Source organism: Equus quagga, chromosome 2, assembly GCF_021613505.1.
Source record: "Equus quagga isolate Etosha38 chromosome 2, UCLA_HA_Equagga_1.0, whole genome shotgun sequence".
Classification (NCBI taxonomy): domain Eukaryota; kingdom Metazoa; phylum Chordata; class Mammalia; order Perissodactyla; family Equidae; genus Equus; species Equus quagga.
The window spans coordinates 25207652-25234924 of record NC_060268.1 but is presented as its reverse complement, the minus strand read 5'-3'; the positions used below and the strand labels follow the sequence as shown (position 1 = coordinate 25234924).

The 27273-nt window shown below is 47.7% G+C and overlaps 2 protein-coding genes and 1 non-coding gene across 20 annotated transcripts; 1 reads left to right on the top strand and 2 right to left on the bottom strand.

Annotated features, from left to right (window-relative positions):
• Positions 1-8052: 8052 nt before the first annotated feature.
• Positions 8053-19155, bottom strand: RBM23 (RNA binding motif protein 23). Of its 13 annotated transcripts, XM_046653377.1 has the most exons (16): positions 17836-19155; positions 15407-15503; positions 14958-15078; positions 14520-14595; positions 13796-13926; positions 13065-13112; positions 12759-12932; positions 12472-12525; positions 12203-12320; positions 11958-12110; positions 11735-11872; positions 11272-11337; positions 9546-9741; positions 9350-9460; positions 9171-9255; positions 8053-9080 (listed from the first exon to the last, which is right to left on the bottom strand). In XM_046653377.1, the coding sequence occupies exons 4-16, from the start codon at positions 14583-14585 to the stop codon at positions 9077-9079; spliced, it is 1344 nt and encodes a 447-aa protein (XP_046509333.1). In that variant the 5' UTR covers positions 14586-14595; positions 14958-15078; positions 15407-15503; positions 17836-19155; the 3' UTR covers positions 8053-9076. The 13 variants fall into 13 exon arrangements, with proteins under 13 accessions (XP_046509333.1, XP_046509332.1, XP_046509331.1 ...); XM_046653376.1 differs by lacking the exon at positions 14958-15078; XM_046653375.1 differs by lacking the exons at positions 14958-15078; positions 15407-15503.
• Positions 19156-19289: 134 nt separating this feature from the next.
• Positions 19290-26611, bottom strand: PRMT5 (protein arginine methyltransferase 5). 6 transcript variants are annotated; one of them, XM_046653370.1, is made up of 18 exons: positions 26457-26556; positions 25943-25981; positions 25679-25797; positions 25280-25365; positions 24976-25110; positions 24502-24614; positions 24309-24358; positions 23928-24091; positions 23051-23212; positions 22809-22886; positions 22639-22697; positions 22429-22551; positions 22166-22341; positions 21522-21631; positions 21179-21272; positions 20875-20991; positions 20599-20663; positions 19290-19840 (listed from the first exon to the last, which is right to left on the bottom strand). In XM_046653370.1, the coding sequence occupies exons 3-18, from the start codon at positions 25779-25781 to the stop codon at positions 19688-19690; spliced, it is 1788 nt and encodes a 595-aa protein (XP_046509326.1). In that variant the 5' UTR covers positions 25782-25797; positions 25943-25981; positions 26457-26556; the 3' UTR covers positions 19290-19687. The 6 variants fall into 6 exon arrangements, with proteins under 6 accessions (XP_046509326.1, XP_046509325.1, XP_046509328.1 ...); XM_046653369.1 differs by lacking the exon at positions 25943-25981 and having other exon boundaries at positions 26457-26611; XM_046653372.1 differs by lacking the exon at positions 25679-25797 and having other exon boundaries at positions 26457-26562.
• A 321-nt stretch (positions 26612-26932) lies between these two features.
• Positions 26933-27005, top strand: TRNAR-ACG (transfer RNA arginine (anticodon ACG)). Its single transcript has one exon. It is a non-coding gene; the product is annotated as a tRNA-Arg (tRNA).
• Positions 27006-27273: the final 268 nt, after the last annotated feature.

The following is a 27273-nucleotide window of genomic DNA, read 5'->3' as shown; positions in this document are numbered from 1 at the left end:
AACTCTGGGGATCATGAACAGAGGCAGTTCAAATTTTAAAATGCAGGAAAAAACACTGGTCCCATTAAGGGACCAGATGGTTCTACAGTTGGGTTGAAGCCTCAGGGACATGAAGAGGCGGGGTAAGAGAAGGTTTGGAGCCCTACTGCAAAGGACAAGGCAAAGGAGTTTGTAACCAATTCTGTAGGCAGTGAGAGTCACTGAAGGTCTCTGAGTGTGGAAGTGACATGACCAGGATGGTCCTCTGGGAAGAGGAAGCGGGAGAGGTGTGCACAGATCAGATTGGAGTAGCAGAGGCAAGGCCTGTGGAGCTGAGCTTAGGGACCAATCACAGTAAGGCATATGGGACAGCCTGCAAGAAACAGCAGTGGGAAAGGAGGGGCCAATGGGAAAGGAGCGGTGGCATGGGTTTGAGAGTCAGAATTGATGGGACTTGGCAACTGAGAGGCTGGGTATAAAGAAAGGAAGGAGTCACGGGTGGTGGGAGGATGGAGAGGAACTAGGAGTTAGGGGGCGGAGGAAGTAAGGGGTAAATGGCTCCATTTTGGAGACTGAGTTCGAGATGCTAGAAGAATATCCACATGGAATTTCAGCAGCTCCCTGGACAGCTGGGTCTGAAATTCAGAACAAGTGAGGGCAAGAGACGGCTATGAGAATAATCACCATAAAGAGAAGCTGGAGGGAAGGATGAGATGCAGGGCTGGCTTCATGGGTGCAGTCACAGAGGGTCCCATGGTTAGTTTAATGCTCTCACTGTCTTGAAATTGTTTGAAAAAGGAGTGCTGCATTTTGATTTTGCACAGGGACCCACAAATTATGCTGATGAAGCTATAAAGGGAGAAGGTGCAATACAGGCTGGGAGCCTCAACCTCAAACCACACGTGGGTTTAGAGGTCTGTGATTCCTGTGAAATGGTACAATCTGATGAGTTAGTGCAGTCATGCATTTGTCCGAGAAGAGGGTTCATGGATTCTATCAGATTTCCAAAGGGGTCTAACCCATTAAATTACAAACCAGGATGGTACTGATTGGTGCTGGGAAGGAGAACTGGGTGGGTGGAGGGCAGGGGTGGGAAGTTTACTTTTCATTGTATTCCCTTTTTCTAACTCTTGAATTTTTAACTATGGCATACCTTACCTGTTCAAAAACTAAATAAAATAATTTAAAACAAGTCAAAGACTTGGTGTTCCAGAGAAAGAAGACAGACCAAACAGAGATTCCTGAGGATAGGCAAATGAGGAAGGGAGAGATGCAGCCCCCACAGAGGCGGTGGAAGAACTAGGATGGAGCATGTAGTGGCTACTGCTAAGGAGGAGGGTTTTGCTAGAGGAAGAGTACCACCAGTGGTCAAATGTGTCAAGAGGGGAGGATGAGGAACAAGAAGGCCCAATGCCTTTCGTGTGGTAGAAGCTTAAAATGTTCATACTGAAGATGATGATGGCAGGATCTCCCCATGAGGGGAGCCACACACACCATAAGCCTCCCTCCCCCCAACTCAGCCAGTCCCATCAGCCGACCCATCTGTGTGTTCCCTCCAGACGCCTACAGGGAAGAGCTCGGAACAGACGGAAGCTGAAGTCACGCTCCCGCCAGACTCAGGAGAGGTGGAGTCTTCTCTGAGAGCCAGGCCATTCCTCTCTTGCCCTCTGATGAAGGCCAAGTAGGGCCAGGCTGCTTGGTCTGGACTCTTGGGAGATCAGCACAGGGCCAGGGCCGGAGCTGCCTGTGCCGGGTGAGGTCCTCCCTGCCCTCATGATCCTCTTAAACACTGCAATTTTGTCTTGGGGTCTGTGCCTCTTACCAGCCCAGCCCCTGCCCACTCCCCTACCGCCATGCCCCCTGGCCCAAAAGGCCTCCTCATTGGCCAAGAGCATAGACTGTGTATGTTTTCCCCTGAGGGACCAGAGGTGAGGCCAGTCCTGTCTTGTAAGGTATCCCTCTGCTCTGGGCCTCTGCTTACATTTGGGCCATTAGGCCTTGATGCATCTAACCCTCCCTAGAGAGAGACTGGAGCAGGGGCTCTCCTTTTCTGAAAAGCTGCTGGAGCCATGGAAGGACACTTCACAAGTCTTCTGTGTTAAACCTTCACTCCCAGAAAGGCCACTCATATGTACATCTTTTTGTTAATCTAACATGGTTCCAATCCACATCAGTCAAAGTAAATTTTTCCTGGACATTTTTATCTTTCATCCACAAATACTTGTTGTTCCCCTCAAGTACTGCCACATGTATCACTGTGCTGGGCCCTATGGGGAAAAAAATACAGAGAAGATACTATCTCTGCCTTTAAGGAGCTTACAATTGACCTGGAGAGACAGAACAAGGCAGTGACAGCACTACCATGGCCAAAACAGCAGCAAACTGTAATCTGACCATCTAGCACCATCATGTGCTCTAAGAATCTCTAAGAATGAAAGAAAAAACATTTAGAAGACATATTTTAGGAACTGGGCCTTGAAGGATGTATGTAGGCTGTGGATAGATTGGGGGAAAGAAGGAAAAGAAACTCTGTGTGATGAAACATGAGGAAATGCATAGGAGAAATGGTGGGCAGCCCACCACATGATGAGGTAAAGACCCTCTCTAGACAGAAGGCAGCAAAATTTGGCCGGATGGTGCAACCAAGTTATCAAGGGGCCCCAAAACCAGACAAGAGCATCCTGCTTCTTAGTCCTTTATCATTTGGTGGCTCTCTGATGGATATGCTCAAGGACCCTTTTCATCTACTTGAATCTTGATGTCATGCCTCCACAGCTTGGTGGCCTTGTATAGTCAAGATGTGAATATAAATTCAGTGGAGCCTCGCAAGGGTTTTAGTTAGCACTGAGGCCCACTAGTTCTGGATGGAGGTCTGTGGACAAAGCCACTCTTAACCTCTCTTTCTGAACCTCAGCTCTCCTAACTATAAAATGAAGATAATAATCCCTACTTTGTAGGATAGTCATGAGGACTAAATACAAATGCAAATATCTTGGGCCAGGGGCCAGCCCCGTGGCTGAGTGGTTAAGTTCACCTACTCTGTTGCGGCGGCCCAGCATTTCGCCAGTTCGAATCCTGGGCGCAGACATGGTACCGCTCATCAAGCTATGCTGAGCAGCTAGAAGGACCCACAACTAAAAAACTACACAACTAAGTACCGGGGGGCTTTGGGGAGAAAAAGAAAAAATAAAAATCTTAAAAAAAAAATCTATCTCAAATATCTTGGGCCAGCCCCAGTGGCCTACTGGTTAAGTTCAGTGCACTCCACTTTAGCGGCCTGCGATCAGTTCCTGGGCATGGACCTACACCACTTGTCTGTCAGTGAGCATGCTGTGGTGGCAGCTCACATACAAAAAGAAGAAAATTGGCAGTGAATGTTAGCTCAGGGCTAATCTTCCTCAGCAAAAAAATAAAATAAAAATGCAAATATCTTTGAATGTGTCAAGTATGAAACAAACAAGCAGTGAAGTAATGCTTTTGCAAGCTGTGACTTATTCAGGCACCTGGGCAGCTTGCTAACCTCTCAAAGCACAGCATCACTCTAGAGATACAAATTTAAGTTGTGGTCCACATGGGCCAACATGCCTCCCATAGAACTCACAGGTAACCTGTCATTGGATCTTTTGTTTGGGGAGAATTGAGAAGATTGGCAATTTAAGCCTAAGTGATGGTATTACACTGCACAATTTTCTGCTTTTTGCTCAAATTATAACTTGTCTTCAGGCAGAGGACCTGTGCTGATTTAAAATACTTATTCGGACAGGAAAATACCAGATAGGGCCAGGTTTAGAGACCAACAAAGGCAGGTGCTATAGGAATGCTTGGGAGAGGTTAGGAGGGATGCTAGGTAAAGGGCTATTATGGAGAATACGCTGGGATTTCCCCCAGCCAGACAAAGCAAAGGGCACCAGGTATCCTGAAGGTACCTGGGGGGGCTCATCTTGATTTTTCAAAGCCGTCTGGTTATAATCTCATTATACAGAGTTTCAGGCATGGAAAGAGCCTGGGCCAGTGGGATTTGTTTTCCTGAAAGCTAGGCCTGTTGTATGTGACCTGGGACCTTGTGAGCCTGGGACTTTAGCCCACGAGCAATTAAGGTTTATTTTCACCATTGCCCCACCCTCACCCCACCCTCATTCTCCCCCTCTAAATCTTGCGTGTTCTCTGAAGTTGGAAAGGAGAATGAAGTCAGGTAGAAAGTCAAGTGTGTAGGCACCCAGAGGAATGGGAATAATGATGGCTGTAGTAAACACAAGCTAGCAAGTTCTAAGCTATCCACACGTATCATTTCATTTAATCCTCATAACATCCCTGAGATAGGTACTATTGTTATCATTTCATTTTTAGAGATGAGGAGTCTGAGTGAGAGAAGTGAAGTAACACCTAACCTTACTCAGCTAGTTTGTGACAGAAGAGGGATCTGAACCATGCAGTGGTGCTCCAGTGTGAGCATTCTACTACAAGGTTCGGGTCCCTTGGCTTGGTTGGCCCAGGAGTTGGGAGGAGGTGGCTAATTCTCCGCACCACTCATTCCAAACAAGTAGGCTTCACAATACTTGAAAGCTGATTGAAGCTCCCCATCCTTTCTGGATGGCAAGAGCTTGACAAGTCTCTGACTTCCAAGGTCACTGTTTCCTCTTTCTGTAACCCAGCATTGACTGGCTCCTTTCTGATCTTCAGGCACCTCATCCATCTACCCATTGCCCTCAAAAATAACTGCTTAATGGCTCTCCACTAACTCCAGCCAACTCCTTAAGGGCTTTTGAGAGTAGAACATCTGGGACAGCTAACAGAATTCATCCAACTTTTAAAAGTGATCTTTGATCAGCTCTTTTCTTGCCTCCACCTTCCCACATGATCTAAGTTGGTTGGTCTGCTTCACCTCAAACACACAGAGCTCTCTCAACCAAGAGCACGCTTTGAGAGCAAATCAGTTCTGGATACAGAATGCAAAAGTTGGAAGGGAGGAGAAGGGATGTTTGAAGCCAGAAGATTCAGACACACAGCTTCTCCGACCAGAATTCCTTTCCTGCATCCAGCTCATGACTATTGACTTCACCTGGTTGCCATGGAAACATCAGTCTCTGGTGGATGGCAAGCAGCACTTCAGATAGAAAGCATCACAGGCTACCATGGTAACACCAAAAGGAGTAAAGCTGCCTCTTCTCTTAGAGGAGTGAGGAGGGAATGGATGAGGCTGCCAGGGAAAGCACACTAGAAGGGATGGTCTTTGGAAAGCCTGGCTCTGATTTGAACAGAGAGGGATTATTCAATTCAAGCGACATGTAATATGCACAAGGCAAAGCAATAATGAAAAGGACACGTCTATGGCTGGCCTCATCAGGCTATAATCATCTAGTAAGAGAGTCTACAAAGAACTCTAAATAAAGGCAGAATAAGACCTATAATAGGACAAAGAATACTGAAAAGGAACATCAACTCCAACTAGGAAAGCTTCAGAGTCTTAAAGGACAGGATTTTGAGCAGCAGAAGAGGAGCAGGAAGAGAGTAAGATTAGCGGACATGCAAGTGGAAAAACTCAGGGTATACCGAGAACTATAGTCATAGAGATAGAAAAAGTGACACTTCCCCAGGACTCCAAGGCCTTGGCTTCCACAGGAGTGCTGAGAGGCCGGTGAAGATTCAGATCAAGGGATCTGAGCTAGACTGCCTGGATTGGCATCCCAAACTTGCTAACTGTGTAATCATGGGCAAGTTATTTAGTCTCTTTCGGTATCATTTCCTCATTTACAAAGATAAAAGAATCTACCTCAGAGGGTCATTGGAGGATTAAACGATTCAGTACATATGAAGAGGTGAGACCAATGCCTAACCCACAACAAATCCTGCATAAATGTTAACAATTATCATTATACCACCTCCTACCACCTCACTTTTCGGAGCCAGGATCACCCCTTCTCATTGTCTAAGTATTACGTCCCGATTCTCCCCAGACCGTTTCCCTAACAGAGCAAAGAGGAGCTGTGATAGAATATCTCCCTTCGAGTTTTTAACTCATTTTCCTTCATCACAAGCACCAGGACTAAAAGCTTCATAGGTCAAACCCCTGCTTCTGCTGTAGCTCAAATTTAGGTGTTGTTGGAGCCTAAGAAGGTAAGCAGAATCCCAACGTCAAGAACATAGCAGTTTAAAAAATAGGGGAAATGCCACTGGCCTTAGTGATGCATAGGCCCAAAAGTCAGATGAAAATCCCATTTAGAATTGAGGACTGGTGGGAAACTCTAACTATGCTGGGAAAAGAAGTGAGTCAGTCTCACCTCTATCCCGCCCTAACCACCACGCTCAGGCAGGAGAGACTGAGGGAGGTTTCTTTTACCTTAGGCTGGGCCCAGAGGCTGTTCACTGCCCCCTTCTCTCCACTCCAGCCACCCCCAATAGAAGGATGAGTAACAACAAGGTACTGACTCACACACACGCAAAGACACTGGCTGTCACCCACTAGATGCTGTCACCTTATATGGGTTAAGACTAGAGTAGAAGTCGTCTTAGACGTATCCTCCCTTCCACCTTTGTCTCTCACCCAGCAAGAGGCTGTATGAGAAACTAAAAACAGGGAGCAAGGAAGGATTGAGGCAGAAGGAATCAAAGTGCAGGAAGGACAAAGTAGGTAGGGACGGAAACATAAGGAAACCAATCAGAGAGTGTCCATCTGAGACGGACAGTGGGGCAAGGCCTGTGGGTACCTGTAGTTGGGAAGAGTTCAAGACTGCCCTACAGAGGCCGGGTCCATAGCCTCAAGATGACTAACAAAAACGGTCTGCACCGTGCTTCTCAGGATGCATCAGCAGTCAAATCAATAACTATAGGGGGACTGGGCCATTGCCAGATGCTCCTACCTAAAAATAATGCATCTGTCCTTCCCTTCCCCCAGGTGCAGAGAGCAAACCAGGATAGGGAAGGTGTGGGGGTGGCAGCAAACAGCAGCAGCAGGTCACACTGCAGCAGCCCAGAAGGATCAAGAGCTAGTCCGGGGTCCCAGTGGCTTTTTATGCCGCAAGTGGCTTCAAGTTGTTAATACTTCAGTGTCACAAGCAACCCTAGAAGCTAACATCACCAAAAAACATCCCTCTGCTTAGAAGTCTGGGAGCTGACAAATTAAAATCTAACAGCAATTATCCATATTTTTAGCATGACAATAATGTTTTAATATTCTGTTGCCATAGACACCAGTAAAGAATGGAGGAGCCCCACAGAGCCCCGCCCATGAACCTCAGACCTTCCCCTCTTGGTTGGCCACTAGCAGGTAAGCCAGGCTCTGGCCAGCCCCTTGTTACAAGGCTTACAAAGCAGGCAAAGTAAGGTGTGCCTCCCCTTCAGCAGGGCCATTGCTGGAACACTCACTCGGCTCCCTGGAATTCGTTTGTCCCAGGCCTGTGTTGTCCCAAGCAGAGCAAAGAAGAGTTGAGGGGACTGACGAAGGAACAGCAGCAGACTTCAGGCCTAGGGAGCCCTGAGATATGATGCCCAAACCCCTGGGATTTCTACTACAAAGACAGCCAAAGGCAGTATGGAGGCCAACGGTCAGAATGCTGAGCCTAGCAAGCTTCTCTGGTACTTAAGCTCTTCAAGATCATCGAACACCCCTAGAGGGGGGTATGGAATGTGCTACTGTCACACTGCCATCTGGTGGAAAGACAAGAACCTGGAAGTCTGTCCAGTGGGCATGTAGGTTTGGAGACAGCAAAGATGAAGACAGATGGAGGAGACCAGAGGGCCAAGAGTGTAATGCAGATAGAGATGGGGAACTCAGCCCAGGTGTGAGCCTTTCCACCATTTTTCTTTCTAAAGGTGGTGAGATAAAAACAAAATTAAGGGGCCGGCCCCGTGGCCGAGTGGTTAAGTTCGCGTGCTCAGATCAGCAGCCCAGGGTTTCAGCAGTTCGGATCCTGGGTGTGGACATGGCAGCGCTCATCTAGGCCATGCTGAGGCGGCGTCCCACATGCCACAACTATGAAGGACCCACAACTAAAAATGTGTACCCGGGGGCTTTGGGGAGAAAAAGGAAAAATAAAATCTTAAAAAAAAAAAATTAAAACAAAGCAAAGGAAACAGTGGCATTACAAATGCTTTATATCCCTAGAACCATTCATGGTTTGGGCTCATGAGACGTTAACATCAGACAGACACACCCCACTGACTGAGACCACACACACAGAACAGCAGCAACCCAAACAGCGGGCTCTGCCTTTTGTACAAAGTTTTTTTATATATATATATATATATATTTATGTACACAGACACAAGGGTATAAAATCCAGTGAGAAGGGCTCACATGTGCCCAGGTTGGGGCCAGGAGAGGGTTTAACAGCTGAGGTGGAGCCCACGGTAGAGGCACATGGGAAGTAGTGGAGAGCAGCAGCCTCCCCGCCATCCTCCCACCATGGGCCAAAGGAAGGACAAGTATACAAAGGAAGATGGAGGATACTGGACAGGTACCCCACCTTTCACTAAACTCTTGAATGCCCCTAAGACATCCAAAACGGCTGGCAGGATAGATCATCCCCACATTTCCCAGCAAGATGCTGAGCCCACAGTAGTAGTTCTGGCCAAGCAGAGGTCTAAGGCAGACTTCACAATGCTCTCTTCCAGCACCCTTGCAGCAGCAAGCCAGGACCCTCAAAGTTCACCCCCCTTGGTCCTCGTGGATCAGAGTTCTTAAGGGTTTTGACAAATTGTAAGATAAAGGTAGAAGAAAAGGAGAGAGGTTAGTTCCTTTAGTTAATGCCCTATGGCCTTCCCAACAGAGGAGGAATCGAGGAATCACTAAGAAGTGGTTGGAAAAGGCAGGGAAGATCATCCTGGGAGACGATATACATGGAGAAACAGGTGTTCAACGTAGGCGTAGATTCTGTTCTCTTTGACTAGCAGCTTTGCTCAGCAGAGTCCATTCCCAGTAGGGCCATGGGCAGGAGTTCTTCTTGGTGTCTAAGGGTGGCCCCAATTTCCCCAGAGTCAATGCCCATGCTCTCAGGATGGCTTGGTCCACAAAACAGAGAAGAGGCCATGGAAGGGTAGATGTGGAGGAGGGAGCGGCAGGACCCAGAGGCACAGGGAGGCAATGTACTGCACCACCGGTTTACCTAGTGGCAAGGAGAAACAGTGAACAGGAAGGCAAAGGAAAAAGTATTTTTTTAGCCAAAGACTAAAATGAGCTAGCTCCTGAGACTCACATGGTCTGGGAGGTAAAGAGGCTGGAAAGCTGGAAGCACTGGGAGGCAATTGCTTGGGAGGCAAGGTTCAGAGCCGGACTCAGAGCTGGAATAAAGAGAGGCACAGTGAGTCAGTGAGCACAGAGCACTCCTCCTTTCCAGGACCAACCCTTCTCTCCCTTTCCCAAGTCCAAGTCTACCAGTCAGAGCCGTTGGGTTCAGGGCCCCCAAGGGAACTGCTCCATTCAGTTGCAAGGCAGCAGCTTGGGCGGCAGCGGCAGCAGCTGTAGTTGGCAGCTGCATTCCAGACCCTAAAATGGAAAGAAAAGGTGGGATTAAGTCCTAACTCTGGACCTAAAATTCAACCCCATGTTCTTTACTCCAGAGAAACTCTACCTTCTGCCAATTTGGCCATGAGCTGCAAACGGCTACCTGCTGATCCCAGATCCAGCTCTTGGTCTCCATCAGGAAAAGTGATGTCTGTGCTACCATCCAGTCGCTCAGTCACATGGCCAACTCTCATAGGTCGACCGGCAAGCTCAAAGCCATTCAACTGTTCCAGGGCCCGCCGGGCACACTCGGAGTCAGAGAACTACAAGAAATCCAGGTCTTATCAGTCACCTCTTGGCCAGAGGCATGCTCTCAAAGCCCCACTAACACTCCTAGTCCTACTATCCCAGGAAAATTGCATGCTCACTGTGGCACAAACTTTTCCTTCCCAGGGAATGTGACCTAAGATCCCCACCGCCCCCAAAATCGCCCTCTCAAAAGGTCCTTTTCCAACTGACTCACTGGCAATCACTTTTCAATCTTCCAGCTCCACTAAGAACCTAACAATGCAAAAAGTCTATTATCTGTAGGGAGCCTAGCCTGACAGGCTGTTTCACAAATGGGCATATAAAAGGGAAGTAAAACAGGCTGAAAGCCAAGGCTCCTGGGCTTTTATTTCAGTCCTTGACTTGTAAGTTTCAGATTCAGTCAAGACCTAGGAATCTGGAACTCCAGGGCCCAGCCTTAGCAGGGAACCTATCCTAGCGTGTTGACAGCAAGACTGCACCCCCACCCGCCCCCCAGTACTGCTGATTCAGTGACCTGCTGACCAGAGGGCCTCTACTCTCTAGTCCCTTTCATCAGCAGTGCCAGCAGCAGGCTGGCATAAAGAGGATTCCTAGTGTGCTGGTTAAGTGTCAAGAAGTATTGCCCTAAAAGGCAGCAACACAAGGTCAAAAAGGCCCCAGAGAAGCCTTTTCACATCTGAATCACACAGGGAGCTAGAAAGGGTGCTTGCCACCACGAGCACCACAGCTGGCTTTGTTTACTCTGCTATTACCTGCCCTAAGGCCTCGCACGTGGTACTAACACTTTCTAGGCAGGTGGTGTAGGTGGCCTGCCTTTACTGGATACTTCTGAGGTGAGCAATTCCCGTGGTAGAACACAACCTACCTCCCCTCTGCCCTGCAGGCAACTGTGGGGGTGTATGCTGCCTGGATTGAGCCCAGAAAATATCAGCTTCTATCAGACTTTGTGGCTGGCAGCCAGTCCTCAGCCTGGAGTCACATGGGGCTGGAAGAACCAGTTATGGGAATTGGAAACAATTTTGTTGGAGTGTCAGGAAAAAGTGAAACTTGCCCACTACCAGGTGGCCTTACTAATCTCCCTAGAGTGGTATTTAAACACAAAGATACTTCTCAATGGAGAAACTGCTTCAAATGGGGTAGCAGCACAGCAAAGTATCACTTCCTATTCCCACCTCTATCGTGAAAATATGCCAATTCTATAAAGCACGTCTATAAAAGCCCATACCTAACCTCCCTCATGCCCCCAACCTTTTAGCTGCAGCCTGGAATCATTACTATTACTCAAAGAGCAAGTTGCAGCACCAGGGAAGCTGGCTGAACTCCTGGACACCCCCATACCAGGGCCACTGACAGAGTGTAGGAGCAAAGCCAAGATCTCAAGCAATGCACTCATCTCAAGGGGCAGAAGGCTAGTCCAAGCTTCAGGCACCAGGGTTTATAGGTCATTTAGACAGTTCCTAAAGGAGGAGGATGAAGCTAAGCTGCAAAATCAGACAAGTGGATAAACCCAACAAAAATTAAAAAGTTGAAGACTAGAGACTCACCGTAATGAAACCATAACCTTTAGAGCGCCCTGTATCTGAGTCCTTCATCAGGACAATATTATCAATCTGTAAAATAGGGAGAAATTAATAATAATCTTCTGGCCAACCCACACCTTTGATCTTTCCTACCCAAATTGTTCTAAACTCCTCTAACTTTCTAGCCACCAATTACATCTCTCTAAATCTTCTTTTTAAAAAGAGACAAAGACTATCCCTTTCCAAAACACCTTTTCTGACTAATCTTACTTAGTCTAGACCTCATTATTTGATTTATGGTGCCTGGCTCATTTGTCCACTGAGCAGTATGAATACAGAGAGAGACAGAGCCTAACTCTCCCAGCATGGAGAGCATGCCCGTTACGATGCAGGCAGTGTATTAATCGTGGTCAGACAGAACAGAGGTACACTCACCCTCCCCACTTTTTCCAATTCCCTTCAGAGGTTTCCCTCAGTTTCTACTCACTTTGCCAAAAGGCTCAAAGATGCCCCGGAGCATGTCCTCGGTGATATTAAAGTGCAGGGAGCCCACATAGAGGCGCATGGGCCCACCACTGCCCTTCTGTAGGTTGTTGGCCATAGCTGCTAGTCGGTTTTTCTCAGCCTGGGGAAGGAGGAAACAATGGGTCATGTCCCACACCTCCTACCTTCAACCTCATCTTTTCATGTCAGTTTCTTAGCCTGCTCACCTGTGAGGCCTGTACAATGATAGGCACCCCCAGCAGCCGCTGCCCGGTCAGCCCAATGGCCAGTGGCACAGACTGGATTTCACAGAACTCCACATAGGCGATGCCCTTAGAACGACGTGAGTTGCGATCTGAGATGATACGTACATCACGAACCTATCAAGGGCAGAAAGGAAATCCTGAGTAGGGCATAAAGGGGATGGTTAGAAAATAGGCTGCTCAGAAGAAAACTAAGGGAGGGTGGTTACCTTGCCAACAGCAGAGAAAAAGTCTTCCAGGTCTCGAGGCCGAATGCGGGCAGCTAACTGCATACAGAAAACCGTGCGGGCGTCACGCTCCTCAGGACTCAGATTATCAACTGGCTCCCTAAAGAGTGAGTACAATTTGTTGAGACTCCCAATACTTGGTCACCGTTCACCAGCTATCCTCAAGCATTACACATTTCTGTAGTTTGGCTCAAACAGCGTTTTATTCATACCTCACAATCCCTAAAAGAAAGAGCTCATTATCCACTCACCTGACTGGGCTCTTCTCTCTGAAATGAGGACTCTTACTTTGTCCATATCTACGCCTACAGAACAGAGAACGACAAAACTGAAAATCACGTCACCCAACTTCATTCACACTGGTCCAATGCTGGGTCTTCCCTCATGAGAAAACTGGAATCCAGCACCTCATCTCACATGTGAACAATACCAACCCTTCAGCCACGGGGTCTCCTGCCTATCACAACAGGTTGTAAGCCCCCACTGGCAGGGATCATAGTGCACTTATTTTACCCAGATTACAATACAAAGGTGATACCCAGTGACAAGTGGCGGACTCCTGTAGCGCACACGATCCTCACGACGCCGGTCCCGACTTCGTGACTCACTACTATGGCGACGATCCCAGCTACGGCTGCGGTGACGACGCTGCCGATCTCGACTCCGGCTCCGACTGCTTCTCCGCCTGTGCCGATCCCGGTCTCGACTACGACTGCAGATGGAAACAACTACTGAGTTTGCTAAAGAACAAACCAACCTGTTCTGGCCTTTAATATATAGCTTCCCTTGTTATCTTGCCATTTACAATAATTCTCAGAACCCAACAGCCCCCAGAATGGCTTACCTGCGCTTTCTGTCCCTGCTTTTACTATGGCTCCGACTCCTCTTCTTCCTGTGAAGAGGGTGTAAATTCTTACCACTGAGAAGCTTTCACGATCTCTCCCAAGGGAAATGAATGACAATAAAGCCAGCATGAAACAGAAAGCAGTAAAAGACCAAAGCCCGAGGACGATCTGGTGGTAATCCACAGCAACTGCACACCACCAACTTATACACAGCGCTGGCCGATGTGAGCAACTGAAGCAGCTTTTCCCCCAAGAAAGCCAAGCAAAAGCTGGTATTTCCCAATCAGATGTCTTCTTGCTTTTTTTTTGAGGAAGATTAGCCCTGAGCTAACATGCCAGCCCATCTTCCTCTACGTTATATGTGGGACGCCTACCACAGCATGACTTGCCAAGCAGTGCCCACGTCCGCACCTGGGATCTGAACCAGCAAACCCTGGGCCGCCAAAGCGGAACCTGCGCACTTAACGGCTGCGCCACTGGGCCGGCCCCCTTCTTACTATTTTATTCAAGTGAAATCTATCAATGCTAGGAGTGACTCACAAATTTGCATGGAAAGTGAAGACTAGCAGATCATTAAACCAAGTCACCACTATTCCCATGACCCAGCGGAGCCATTACTCAAAGTCAGCAGTCTGACAAGCAACCACCTCCCTGTTCTGGCTGTTTCTCCAAAGGACACCGTTGTTTCCCTGCCCCAAGTTGCCAACTAATTCCTTCATGCCACACTCACTTGCTTGCCTCCCCACTGGCGCTGCTCCCACTGGTACCATTGCCACTGTTGCCGGTGCTGCTGGTGCTGTTGGCGGTGTTGCTAGGACTGTCCTCTTTAACCTCTTTCTTCTGTTGCTCATCCTGTGGGGTCTGCCAGGAAAATGTCACAAGGTATAAGGTGGCAGACACATAGATTGCATTGAGCAGAGAAAGAACAGAAGTGGACATGGAAGAAAGCTATGAAATCAAAGCTCTCAATTATCTAGCCAGTTTTTGAATACCTGGATCTTCTAACAAAGGGAGTAAGAGGGGAAGGGAGAAAACTACTCAAAAGAAGAGATCACAGTGACAGACTCTGACATCAAAACTTTAGCTACCCACTATCTGTTCCACTGACATTTCCCATGAGAGCGAGAAATGAGAGTCAGGTCTGAGGTACACTGACTTTCTGTGTCACTAAGAACTATGAGCACAGCACTCCTTCCCACCACCACATTATGTGCCCCCGTGTCCCGAGTTTTTGGAACCCTCTCTGAAAGCGTGGCCCTTGAGTATGGGTCTCTGGCAGGGCTTACTAAAAGACAAGGCCTTTCATGAATAGCCACTGTACATTATGTATGTTTATATAAAACTCCAAAAAAGGTAAAAAAGCAGGGAAAGAGGATTTACAAAATGTTGAAACTGATGATCCACAACTGCTTTTTCTCACTAACCCAATTCCAGACTAAGGTGGGGAATATTACCTCCTCTTTTTTATAGGGAGCCTCCAGCATGGCCTCAATCACTATATCGAAGTCATCGGATGCCATCGTAGCAGATCTGAGGAGAGGACATCAACACATAAGAACTTCATTTGTATTTTCCCTCCCCTTCCGGTTCCCCACATTCCCTTCCCCCTCCAAGGGACAGACTTCAGGATCCACAGTTCTGTTTCTTTCTTTTCCTTTTTTTGAGGAAGATTGACCCTGAGCTAACATCTGTGCCCATCTTCCTCTATTATTATATGTGGGACACCTGCCACAGCATGGCGTGATAAGCCGTGCGTAGGTCCATGCCCGGGATCCAAACCAGTGAACCCCGGCTGCCGAAGCAGAGCACATGAATTTAACCGCTACGCCACTGGGCTGCCCCTACAGTTCTGTTTCTTGAACCCCAAAGGGATCTTACCAGCTGCTGCTTACCCTAGGTTTATTTTTGCACCTTACAGATCTGAAGCAGTTCTGCTTTGTGGCTTAGAAAAGGTCAAGGGTCTAGAAGGAACTGAATATCTAGGCAGAGACAAAATATAACACAGACCCTGTTCTGTGAAGAGAAAATGCGGATACTCAAAATTACTGTTCAGTTTACGATGGACACTAGGCCTCCATTCTACTGTTCAAAATTCTGAATAACTGATTTAAATTTCAATCATAGAAACAGGCACATATTTCCAATAAAGAGGTAAAGATGCAAGACAAAAAATCAGGAATAGGACAAAGCAACACCAGAATAACGCAGATTTGCCCTAAGCTCTTCCCCACATGCCCCAGCCAAACACCAATAATTAGGAGACTTATCATTTAACCATTTTCCATGCGATAGCAACTAAAATTTAGGTAACCCAGAAAGATGACGATTACAACAGGCTTACCTAATCCTTTCTGTCTAGGCAGGCAAAGTAAGACTTCTCACCTCCCCCAGGCTTTCACACCTAGCAATTCTCTCTCTCAAGCCTGTCCACCACAGGTCTACCAAATAAGAAAAACAAAAGATACCAAACAAAATCAATAGGATAAATTATTCAAAAATCACTTGTCTGAAATCACTGATGTACAGAACATGGACAAACCTCAAAATAATTATGCTGAGTGAAAGAAATAAGACCAGAAAAAGCGTACATGCTGTATGAATCCATTTATATAAAATTCTAGGAAATGCAAACTGACCTGGAGTGACAGAAAGCAGATGAGCTGGTTGCCTAGGGAAAGGACTAGGCAGGGAGGGGCTAGGAGGAAAGGATTACCAAAGCGCACAGGGAACTTTGTAGGGTGATGGTTTCATACATCAAAACCCATCAAATTGTACACTTTAAAGCATACGATTTTATTTTACGTCAGTTATACCTCAATAAAGCTGACCCAAAAAACCACAAACCAACTAATCTGAAGAATTTCTATGCAAGGAGTCTAATCACAATCAGACCTTCCATATCCATAAGAGCTTTGTCCTCTTTAAAGCAGCTACTGCATTATCCAACAATGCTGTCCTTGTTGCCCCCAGAGCCCACAGCCTATTTTGATGACTTAGTAATACAGTAATATGAGTATATTAAAATTTTGTAAGAAATGTAAAAATAATAAGTAATACAAAAATAACAATAATCATTACACTCACCAATATACAGTACCTAACACTGCTAGGCGCTAGGCTAAACACATTACAGAGATAAGATTCTTCGTAAGAGCTTAATAAAAATTACTTGGAGCCAAATTTAAGGCTTAAAATGGAAATCAAACCAATCAAATCAAATCAAATCAAATCAAATCAAATAGCTGTGTCTAAAAACCAGTTAATTCAATCTCTTATGATAACACCTTTCACTTATTTTGCAATCAAAGGTAACATATGCTAAAGGCACATATCAGATCCGACACACAGATGAAAACACTGAGGTTCTGTGAACTGCTCAAAGTCACAAAGCTCAAATGGAGTAGCCGACTCTTGATCTGAGGTCTTTTCAAACTCTTTGCCTTTCAGTCATTTTGGCTGTCAAGTCCATACGAATTTTCTAAGTGTCATAAAGTTCTTTATTTTTTACGATCTGCTTTTTCCTCCCCAAATGAAATGCTTCTGATTTCAAGAACTGCTCTTTGTTGAGTGCTGGTACAGGGTAAAGGTATAATTTAACACGTACACAAAAACTTTCACTTAAGTCATCCCATGAACCCCATGTATGGAGCAAAGTTTCCACTCAGCAACAAATGAATGAAGCTATCTAAGCATACACATGAATAACATGAGCACATTTCGAAACTTGAAATTTCTCTGGGTTTAGTGTACCTTTCTAGATGTCAGAAAAACAGTACAGGCCCAAAGACCACGCATTTTCAGGCTGGTAGTTTTCAAACTCTCCATGCCCTAACTTATGGGTCAAATCCTACTCAATCCCATCCATTAAAACGCTGGAGAGCTTTCTTCCATCCCCGCTGCAAGAACCGCATTAGGGACCCACAATCATGGCAGTGCCTGGACCTTATCACAGAAGAGTCAAGACCCAAGCCAGCCCTTGGCTCCACTGCTGAAGGAGCAAAGGAGAGTGAAGAACCAGTCAGCCCAGTTCAGGCAGAATTCACCAAACGCTCAAGTCCCAGGGGTGATGGTAGCGCCGTCTCCTGGGTCTGGTCACTCAGCTGGACACAAACATCTCCAAACCCAAGGCAGCTTAATTAAGAACAGGAACAATGCGAAAGATAAAAACATTCAAAGTGTTGCTGAACAGGTCAAGGATACGCTTTTTAAAAAAGTCCTATAAGAAATGAATTGGCACCATTCCTGCGAGAGCCAGTGTCCCAATGCTAAAACCTCCTAGGTGACCTCTACGGCCACGGAACGTGTGGTCAAAACATCAAACGGAAAAGGCCACAGAGGCCAACATAGCGAACATGAGTCTTCCAGAGACTGGAGATCAAGGAAGAAATCTCAATTCCCTCATCTCTCTCTGAGCGGTGGCACTAGGCGCTGAAAACCGATCCTACGTGCTCCCTCCCCCGTATGGGAGATCTAAACGTCAGGGCTGCGGGGACCTGGAAAGGGATCCAAGTCACTGGGATCCTTGAAACAGCATCTTCATCGGTAAAGGATGTAGCCACGAGGGTGCCGATCCCTAAAATCGCGCCAACGGACTACACTTAGGTAACGAACTCTCCAGATTAAAGTAAACCAAAAAGATCTCTTAATTTTAAAAGTTTGCTTGACTCTGCTCTTGACGCCATTTTCTGCCTGTGACGTCAGGGGGAGGCGCCGTGCGCCAACGTCACGCATAGGTGACGTCGCGGGGGACCGGGTTTCGGGGTTTCTCACCAGTTCCGGGTCCCCGCAGGCGGGGGGGGCCCGGTTTTCTCCGTTCCTTTGGGTGTGTTGGGGGGCGCGAAGCACGGCTATTTTCCAGGACCTCAGCAGTAAAAGCAGCACTGCAGGCGGAGCTGCTCCTCTTCCCGCAAAATGGCGGCAGCTCCCCCGTCTTCCAGAATTTTCCCCAATCTGCGCAGGCGCTGAGACATTTCAAGCGGTGGAACTAATCTCCCTGGTTTCGCGGTAACTGTCCAAAGTACAGGTTTTCATTGGCTAAAATCCCAAGCATGGGTGGAGCCAAACTCAAATGTGTCTTAGCAACTATCACGTTCCCATTGACTGGCTAACCTTTCCGAATCTCAGGGAAAGCGCTGGGAGCGTCCCTAGGCGGCCGCCCATCCCTCTCATTGGCTAAAGGGCTTGCGGGGGGCGGGGGAACCGGTGCAGGGAACACGAGGTTTGACAAGGCTCGCGCCGTGGGCGGAGTCAACGAGGAGGTGGCGTCCTTGGCCGTCCCACTCTGATTTGTCGAGGGGGTCACGTCGGTCTTCCCCTGGAGAACTTTGCGGACATCACCTGCATTCGTTTCACGTCGGGCAGGATGCTGGACTCCACACCCACATTCCGAGCGGTGTGTCTACACAACCTCCCGACCGCCCCTTTCCTGCCCTCAGTGCTTGTGACCTAGGAAAAGCAAATCTTGTCACAGATTTCTCTTCTTTCACACTCTGCTTTATCATCTTTTCCTGGTCCTACAGCTCACATACCTTCAGTTCAAATCGGCGCCCTACACACCTCCCCCTGCAAGGGTAAACTTGAGACAGTTTCTCAGGTGACTCCTTAGGGTGCAGCAGTACTCTCAGCCCTCTAACCAGAAAGAGAAGGAACTGATGTCCACCTTCACGTTCCAAGGGCTTCCAGAACACTGAGACTTCAGCTGCCTAATATAGCTCCCAGAAACAGAAGACCTGTGTTGCAGTCCTGATTTGATTATTAACTTCATATGATTGTACCAATTACAAATTCTTCCTCTGTAAAATGGAAAATTGGATTAGATGATCTCTTGGGACTTCAAACTCTAACCCTGTGATTTTATGCAAACAAAACAGGTGGCTTCTTGCTGGAGATGCCTGGATGGCTTCCAGTTTCTCTCCCAAGAGGTAACAAGGAGCTGGCAGTGCAGAAGCTAAGGAAGGTGGAAAAGAAGCTGGCTTCACTCACTATCCCCATCTTCCTCCATGGTGGCAATCTATGCCTCCTCCCCAGAGCAAAGCCTAATCACAGGTCCTACTGGACAAGACCTCTCTGTAGCTGTCAAATAGGCCTATACCAAGGAGTCCAAGAGTCACCACCAAGCTTCCTAAATAGGAAACAAAGCAGGGCCCCTTTGGGTCTTGGATAAGGGCACAGATCTGAATAGGTTTAAGTTAGGAGTGGGAAAGCAGAGGCAGGGGGCAGCAGGGTTGGAGCAGGGAAGGCCATAAATTCACTTTATTTCTATTTCCTCCCACACAAAACCATCAAAACAGGAACAGAGATGGGCAGGGAAAGGGCTGAAAATTTTTTCAATCCACATGTTCTCAGGGCTATTCCAGGGAGCGCCCGAGGCTGAGTGCATTGGAGTAGCTTCAGATCCAGCACTAATTCCTTGCACTCTGGCCTGAAGTCTTCATAGATTGGTAGCTTGAAACCTGCAATTGATTCTCATCCTTTGCCCACCTTGATGTAAGGTAGAAAAGCAGACTGAAATGCTCCTCTCTGATGGGCAAGGGACTCACAGCCCACAGATGTACTGCACCTTCGGTGCTACAGGAGCAGAACCTGAAGCTGCTTCCAAGGCTCCGGACACTTGCAGGCCAGGCTAGAGGCCAATGGTGTATGAGCGGCCTGTGGGGTTGTGAATAGCAGAACAGACTGGTGCGGTCACAGCCCACTCATACCACACCTTCTTGGAATTGCTGCATCGCCAGAAACGCACACAGATGGTCTGGCCTTCGCGTACCGTAATGGGCTGCTGTAAGAAGAAAGATAGGTTCAGGGTGGAGTTAATGACTTATGTGGCAATGTCTTGAGATAAAATGATAAAACATGACTTTCCAACCCTCATGAAGTCTATTTGAAGTCTATCAGAACAAATAAAAGTGTGACAAGTGCTGTGAACGTGCACAGGGTGCTATGAAAGGGAACGCTAACCTAGTCTAGGAGGTCAAGGAAAGTCATCTGACAACAGGAAGTTTAAAGAGACCTGGAAGATAAGTTAGCTGGGTGAAGAGATGAGCAAAGAACTTTCCAGGGAACAGAGAAGGGTGTGAAAGCCTGAGGCAGGAAAGATGGGGTATTAGAAGAACCAAAAGAAAGTCCACAGGGCTGAAGCAATGTGATCAAGGGGACAGGAGTTGAAAAGGCAGGCTAAAACAAGATCACACCAAGTCTTACAAGCAACGTTCAGGATTTTGACCTTTACCCTAAGGGCAGTGGGAAGGCATTGAAAGGTTTTAAGCAAGAGAAAGGTATGGTCAGGTTTGAGTTTTTAAAAGATGATTCTTGCTCAATGTAGAGAACGGATAGAAGAGCAGTGAGAGTAGATGTGGGGAAGCTAAGCAGAAGGCCAGTGCAGATATTCCAACATCTGTGACAGGGATCCAAGAGCATGTGAGAGCAGTAGAACATGGGTCATACATAGCCAGGCATCATCCTGGGAGAAGGGAAGGGGCAGAAGATCAGTGGCAAAAGTTACTCTTTAACCCATGGAGTCTTAAAGGCAATTCCTACCTTAATGGGGAAGAGGATGGGAAACCATGAGAACATCCCAGGAGAGTGAGTCTCTGGACGGATACCTGTGTGGACAAAACAATAAAAAAATTGAGGTCTTCATGACTTTACTTTTTGCCTAGATTGAGGGGAGTCCCTTCTGTGAACACAGAACAAGTAATCAAAGATCCCCATTCACTGATTCCTGGGCTCCCCATGACCCTAAATGAAACACGTACATTAGCTGCCCAGGTAGCATACTGTCATACCCCACCACCCACTGCCCCAGACACTCACTCAGAGTGATATCCTGATAAAGCACAGTCTCAAAGTAGCCTGCAAAGCCGTGAAGCACTGTGTTCACCTCCACGGGAAATTCCAAGGTGCAGTAGCGATTGTTGTCAATCATAGGATCTGTCAGGAAAGAGCTGTGTGGGTGATGAGGGGCCAGAAGCCCTGGACAATTTGATGCAAAGCATAAGAAGAACCAGGAAGGGGAGCCTAGATAGAGCAGACCCAGGACAGCAAGGAAAGAAACCAAGAGGGTGAGCTCTCACCCATCCAGTCATGTCCCACCCAGGACAGCCATGCAGGAACTCACCTCTGTTGGGATGGCTGAAGGTAAAACAGGGCTGGGGTGCAGACAGCTGGTGGAAATTGTGCAGCCGTACCACATAAGGCATCTCAAACTGGGCCTGTCCCGAGAGACAGAGAACAAGAGCTGGAGAAGACAGGCAAGAGATACCTACTTCCTCAGAGAAGGAGCTCAAGCCTCAGGGCCACAGAAACAGATGAAAACATAGTTTCACTTCAACTACTTTCCCACATTCCTACCTCCTCCTTCACCTCTTCATCTTCTCCAGTGGAAGAAACAGTTGATGCTAATACAGAAAAAGAACAGGACTAAAGACAGAAGAGTCCTCCAGAAGAGAGTGGCTCTTTACCTCAGGGTCACGGTCCTTTTCCCGACAGGCTCGGACCTCATTGTACAGCTTGGAGGAGGAGATAGGAGCCAGAAAGGAGGTGTACTCTCCAGGGATGCTCACACCATCATCTGCAGAGCAGGAGGATCATGTTAGTTCCCAGGATGGAAATGGTGTGTCTGTACTAACTGAAGGTTCAAACGTCCCACATCCAAACAGCCCCAAGCAGCTCAACGTTGTCACATTCCCAGGCCAACCTGCTCCCAACTCCTGTCATGGGGGATTCCACTTCTAGGTTTATTTACAGAGTCACACAAGATTAAACCCTAAGATTTTCTAATCTAGTGGTTCTTAACTTTTGTAGGGTCACAAAGCCCTTCAAGATCTTGATGAAAGTTTAGCCCAAGGCACATATCATGTCAGCTCAGGGAGTCCAGACTTCAGATTAAGAGTCTCTGCTCTCATCCATTCCCTTCATTTGCAGATGTGAACACGGAGGTTCAGAGAGATTACTTCGTTGGCTAAGGGCACTGACCCAAGGTTCCAACCCACCTTCCCCTAAACCCTGTAACCTCCTCCTAGGCTGCTGCCCCACCCACTACCCGCCCCCGGCCTTCCCAGCTGATGATCTATTTCCTACTCAGTACACCCCAGCCTCGAGGCACCTTTTAGGAAGTGCTGGGCTCCATCCAGGCACTCAGGTGAGAGTTCATTGTCAGCAAAGGAGCCCAGCAGCTCACTGACAATGATGTCTGCTTTCTCTGGAGCCACCCATTCCCGCATGTCCGATGAGACTACTGTCACCTGGCTTCCCCATTCTTCAAACTGCCAGTTCTCTAGCCTAAAATAGAGATGATACAAGTGAGGCAGTGGTAAGAAAAACTGGCACTGGGGGAACAAAATTCCCAGCAAGGAGGCTGCTACTCACGTGACCACAGCATTTGGGTTCTTCTCCACAGCATACAGCTTGATCCGCCGATCAGCCTGCTTGGCTGCCCGCAGGGAAGCATTCACCAGGGGTCCCCGGCCTGCTCCCAGCACCATCAGCACCCTAAGAAAGAGAGGGGAAGAGTCAAGTTGACTCGGCATACAGAGCAGTAGGCATGTGAATCTCTAGGCTTGTGGGGAGAGTACTCACTGGACATTGGTATCCTTCTCTTCATCTGGCACTCGGTCTAACAGGCATTTATAGATGGCCTGTCGGGGGGGTGGGAGGTGGGATGGAGAGAAAACGTCATGGCTATAATCCCATCCTAACCCAGGTCATCCCAGCTCTGTGCTTGACCCAATCTGGGACCCACACTGTACCTGCTGGTATTGAGAGTATTTGATGGGGTCCTTTTCAAATACTTCATATGTCTGAGATTCCAGATTGTCCATCAATGGCTGAAGAATGAGAAGAAATAGGCAAAGTAAGTTAGCCAGTTTCTGGCAAGCAGAAGGCACCAGATTATCAAAACCTTCCCATTGCCTCCTGAGCTTTGGTAGGATTTTAGGACACCTACTGTCAAGAGACATTCTCCCCCTTTCTCAGTGCACTCCAGACCCACCTGGAGTGGGGACTGCAGATAGTCTTCATAGCCCTTGGCAAACAGTTCATAGGCATTGGGTGGAGGCCGGTTCTGGCTCAGGTATTCCAGGTACTGGAGGTAGGAGCAGAACTCCTTCTCTGAGTGGTGGTTGGTGCCTGTGATGATGAACTGCACCTCCAACTGTGAGAGAAGTCAGACTATCAGACACAGTCCTCGAACCAAGATTCTGTAATATTATTAAAGTTTACGGCCAAAAAGTCCTAGTATAAAATAAGGCCCAGACCAGCAGTTCTCCAGTCCAACAAATACCTCCAAATACCAACAAAAGCATAGCATGAGGCTTCAATGAACTGATAAATTCCTCCTGTGCCATATAAGCATCATCTTGGCTCAGAGGGCCTCATGGATCCTCTCTGTAATTTCTTCTTCTTCTTCTTTTTTTTTTTAAAGACTTTATTTTTCTTTTTTCTCCCCAAAGCCCCCGGGTACACAGTTGTATATTTTTAGTTGTGGGTCCTGCTAGTTGTGGCATGTGGGATGCTGCCTCAGCATGGCTTGATGAGTGGTGCCCTGTCCGTGCCCAGGATGTGAACCGGCGAAACCCTGAGCTGCCACAGCAGAGCGCACGAACTTAACCACTCGGCCACAGGGCCGGCCCTCTAACTTCTTAGATGAAACCTTCTACAAAATTTTCATGGGATCTGGTTCCTTTTGAAATGTTTCTGGGCCTCCTACTGCCATTTGCCTTTTTGCTCTCAAGACCCCAACTTTGCTGAAATTGCTCTCCAGAAACCACAGAAGAGATGAATCAGTCACACAGGAAAAAAGCATCACACACATATGAATAAGGCAAGAGGATTAGCTGGAGCACCTTTAGAATCCTTCTACCACCCACCTTGAGGAGCCGGAAGATCAGCCTCTGGTGCATCTTAGAAAGAACAGGAAATCCCTTCTTATTGGTCAGGAAAATGCTGGTGGGGAGAATGGCTGCTTTGATGGGCTCCCCAAGCCAACGATCAATGACATGATTAGATGGGAGGTCAGCCCCAATTTCAAGAGCTACACAAGGGAAAAGAAAGACCTGTCAGCTGCTGCTAGGCAAGAAGCTTTTCCTCGCGCTTCTGTGCAATATCTGTTTACTCATTAAGAGCAAGGCAGAGTGAAGCACAGACAGAGTAGCAAAACTGCCCAGCAGCCAAGTATACATGAAACTCCTGATTCTTACTCGCAGGAGGTCAGAAAAGGGACACCTATCCCAAGAGCCTCATGGACTTACCCACTGCAATCCTCTTGCTATAATCACACAAGGTCCGGAAGTTGTGCCACCTGTCCAGAGTCAAATACAGAAAAAAGACTCAAATATATATGGCCCACCAATCACCACAGCTCAAGGAGACCTCCCTACAGTTTCCACCAGTCTTCCCCTCACCCTACCCTTGGCTCTGGTATAGCAGCAAAAGGAGACATACCACATCCACGTCTTCTCCTCTCCACTGTACTCCTGTGTGTGTGTAGTGGGTACATTCTCAATTATATCATCTCTCAGGTCCTCTGGTGCCACCAAGGGTACCCGCATCCAGAACTGCACATGAACAAGTACCCTATTTAGAACTCTATTTTGAACTCAGTAGGTCCAGAAAGCTTCCCTCAATTAAAAAGATCTTGATCCAGGTTTCAAATTAATTCCTTTATATGCTTTTCCCAATTTGTCTTTATACCTTGTGTATATCTTTATGTAAACATCTGCCTTGTCCTTTATTTCAACTATAAGCTTCTAGAAAAAAATTATAATTCTCTGGTTACCACTTTTAGATGGGGGGCAGGCAGTATTGACATTTCAATTCTGCCAAATGCACCCCTTAGCTAATGGCCAGGAATAAGAAGATACTTAGCACAGCCTGACTACCATAATATGCAACAGGAAAGGAGACCCTCAGCCATACCATGGAGGAGTGGTGGCCAGTGTGGATGTGGTTGGTCAAAACTCTGGCCAGGTTTGTGTTATCTTCCTGATTTAGGGGCAGCAGGAAAGCCGGGAGACCCAAATATGCCCCAAAATTCAGCTCCTGTAACATGGCCTGGGATGGAGATCAAGAGGAAAGGATTACGAGCTAGCAACTCAAATAGCTTTAATTGCATTATATCAGATTTACTAAGTCATGGGTGGGAAAAAACTGCTGTCCCCAACCAGCTTGGTTACAGACCCGATCTTTAAAAACATCCAGTGGAGAGGTCAAACAGTCTTACCGCCTCCGAGTTCCTGCGAATCTTCTCCACTTTTGAGTCTGGACGAATCCATGGAGAAAGCTTTCCCACAATTAGCGTATTCCAGTCTGCACTCCCCCACCCAAGAAAGACAAAGACTGAATGAGGTTCAGCATTTTACTCCTTCAATTTCCAGTTCTTAACAGGGAATAGGGAGTAAAGAAGAGACACAAAGCCTTTTTCTATCACAGATACAGAATGGCCCGAGGCAGAATAGGGAACTAAGGCTTTCAACATGTCAGCAAGGAGAAAACAAGAATCATCTATATCCCAGGGACTAACCAACAAATCCAACTCAGGAAAGGAGGAGAATGAGGGCACTGATAAAGCAGACGTTGTTACTGACTCTATTAATTAAGGGGCATACGGGATGGTCCCTACCCCTTCCTGACAGCAGGAGGTCTGATCGTGTCTGGGGGCCCGGCCGATTCTTAGCAGGTTCCTGAGTGAACTCCCTCTTGAAACGCGGGTGGAAGACAGGCATGCAGAGGAAATCAAACCTACAACCGCGACAGACCCAGAATCGTCATGTAAAGAGAGCAGCAGTGCCCAGAGATCCAAGCAACTGGATTAGGCTATCTCGATCTTGCACAACCCTTTCAGCTGCCATCAGTCCACCCGACTGGACTGCTGAGTTCCACCCACCTTGGGGCATATCACTTCGGCTGCACTGTGCTTCAATTTCTCCCCAAAAGACAGCCATGGAAAAGAGTAAGGAGAAAAGATGAAAATCCAATCCAAGCAGATTTTCTACTCTGCTGTCACTAGTTTTCCAGGACTGTCACATCTGCCTCAGTACTGCCCATGTCTCCCTTCTCAAAGTTTCTCTCTTCTCTCCCTAGCTTCGTAGCACTTGCTCCACTCTCAGACAATAATCTCGCTCTCCAGGGCCCTAGAGGTCTGAACGCCCCCTTTTTGAGTTTACCTGATAACTCCCCCCGACTTTTGGGCTCAGTGACCACATGCCCCCAATAAGTTTTTTTTTTTTCTCTCACGCTGCAAGGACCGAGGCTTCTTCCCGCAAGGAGTAACGATTTCTCCCGCCCTCCTCTTATCCACTCCGACCCCCTCACCCCTGCCTCCTGGGGATGACTAGTCTCCCCCTCTCCTTCCCCGAGTTCGGACTCCGCCTTCCGCTTGCGGAGGTCCGGGCCCTCACCCCTGCTTGGCCACAGCCCCCAATGTGTCAGCTATTTCGGGGACGCAATTTAGGTCCCTCCCGCTGGACACGCGGCTCCCACCGGCAGCTCCGACCGCCATCGCCGCCATCTTTCCCCTCGCGCCGTCCACGCCGGGATTCCTCGCTACTGGCAGCCAATCACAAAGCCGAAAAGAAGCCCCCCGCCCCCCTCCAGAAGGCGGGACGAGTCGCCCTAACAACCAGAGCGTCTGCCACGGCTCCAGAGCAGGAGGTGGAGGGGTGGGGAGTGGCTCCTCCCGCCAATCCGCGGGCTGCACAGTGACGTGCGGCGTGGCCCCGGAAGATCCGCCAATGTCAGGGTCTGGTTCTCAACGGACTTCAGTTTCCCATCATGCTTCGTGTATTCGTGGAATCCCGTTGAGGGACTACACGTCCCATGAAACCCTGCAGTATAAGCTTGAACTATCATCATTGAGGAGAGCTCAATTGTCTCAGGGCCAGTGGCGCAATGGATAACGCGTCTGACTACGGATCAGAAGATTCCAGGTTCGACTCCTGGCTGGCTCGGTGGGACATCCGCATTTATTGCATCCCATGCGACAGAGGTTTACGCAAGCAGCTTCTTTCAAGTCGAATTTTCTTTCCCTAGACTTTCTTAAGTTTCCTCATTTTCAGGGATTAACTTGATTGAGTTCTGTAACCATCTTATATCACCTTTTTCCGTTACATAAGTCAAAGGTAGTTCATGTGTCATTAATTAGGTCCATCTGAACTCTGAGAAAACTGGGTTAATGGCTGATGCTCTTAAAATGGGCTTTAACCCCTTAGTATATTT

What these genes read in the sequence shown, in the direction of transcription:
- RBM23 (XM_046653377.1), bottom strand. Translation starts at nt 14,585, where the DNA reads ATGGCATCCGATGACTTCGATATAGTGATTGAGGCCATGCTGGAGGCT. An exon ending in TTTTCTCTGCTGTTGGCAAG is followed by an intron (nt 12,111 to 12,202) that starts GTAACCACCCTC and finishes TGCCCTTGATAG; the next exon opens with GTTCGTGATGTACGTATCAT. An exon ending in CATGGCCAAATTGGCAGAAG is followed by an intron (nt 9,461 to 9,545) that starts GTAGAGTTTCTC and finishes TTTCCATTTTAG; the next exon opens with GGTCTGGAATGCAGCTGCCA.
- PRMT5 (XM_046653369.1), bottom strand. Translation starts at nt 26,566, where the DNA reads ATGGCGGCGATGGCGGTCGGAGCTGCCGGTGGGAGCCGCGTGTCCAGC. An exon ending in GGGGCTGTGGCCAAGCAGGG is followed by an intron (nt 25,798 to 26,456) that starts GTGAGGGCCCGG and finishes TCGCGGTTGTAG; the next exon opens with GTTTGATTTCCTCTGCATGC. An exon ending in AAAAGGACCGTGACCCTGAG is followed by an intron (nt 21,273 to 21,521) that starts GTAAAGAGCCAC and finishes CTCTCGGGACAG; the next exon opens with GCCCAGTTTGAGATGCCTTA.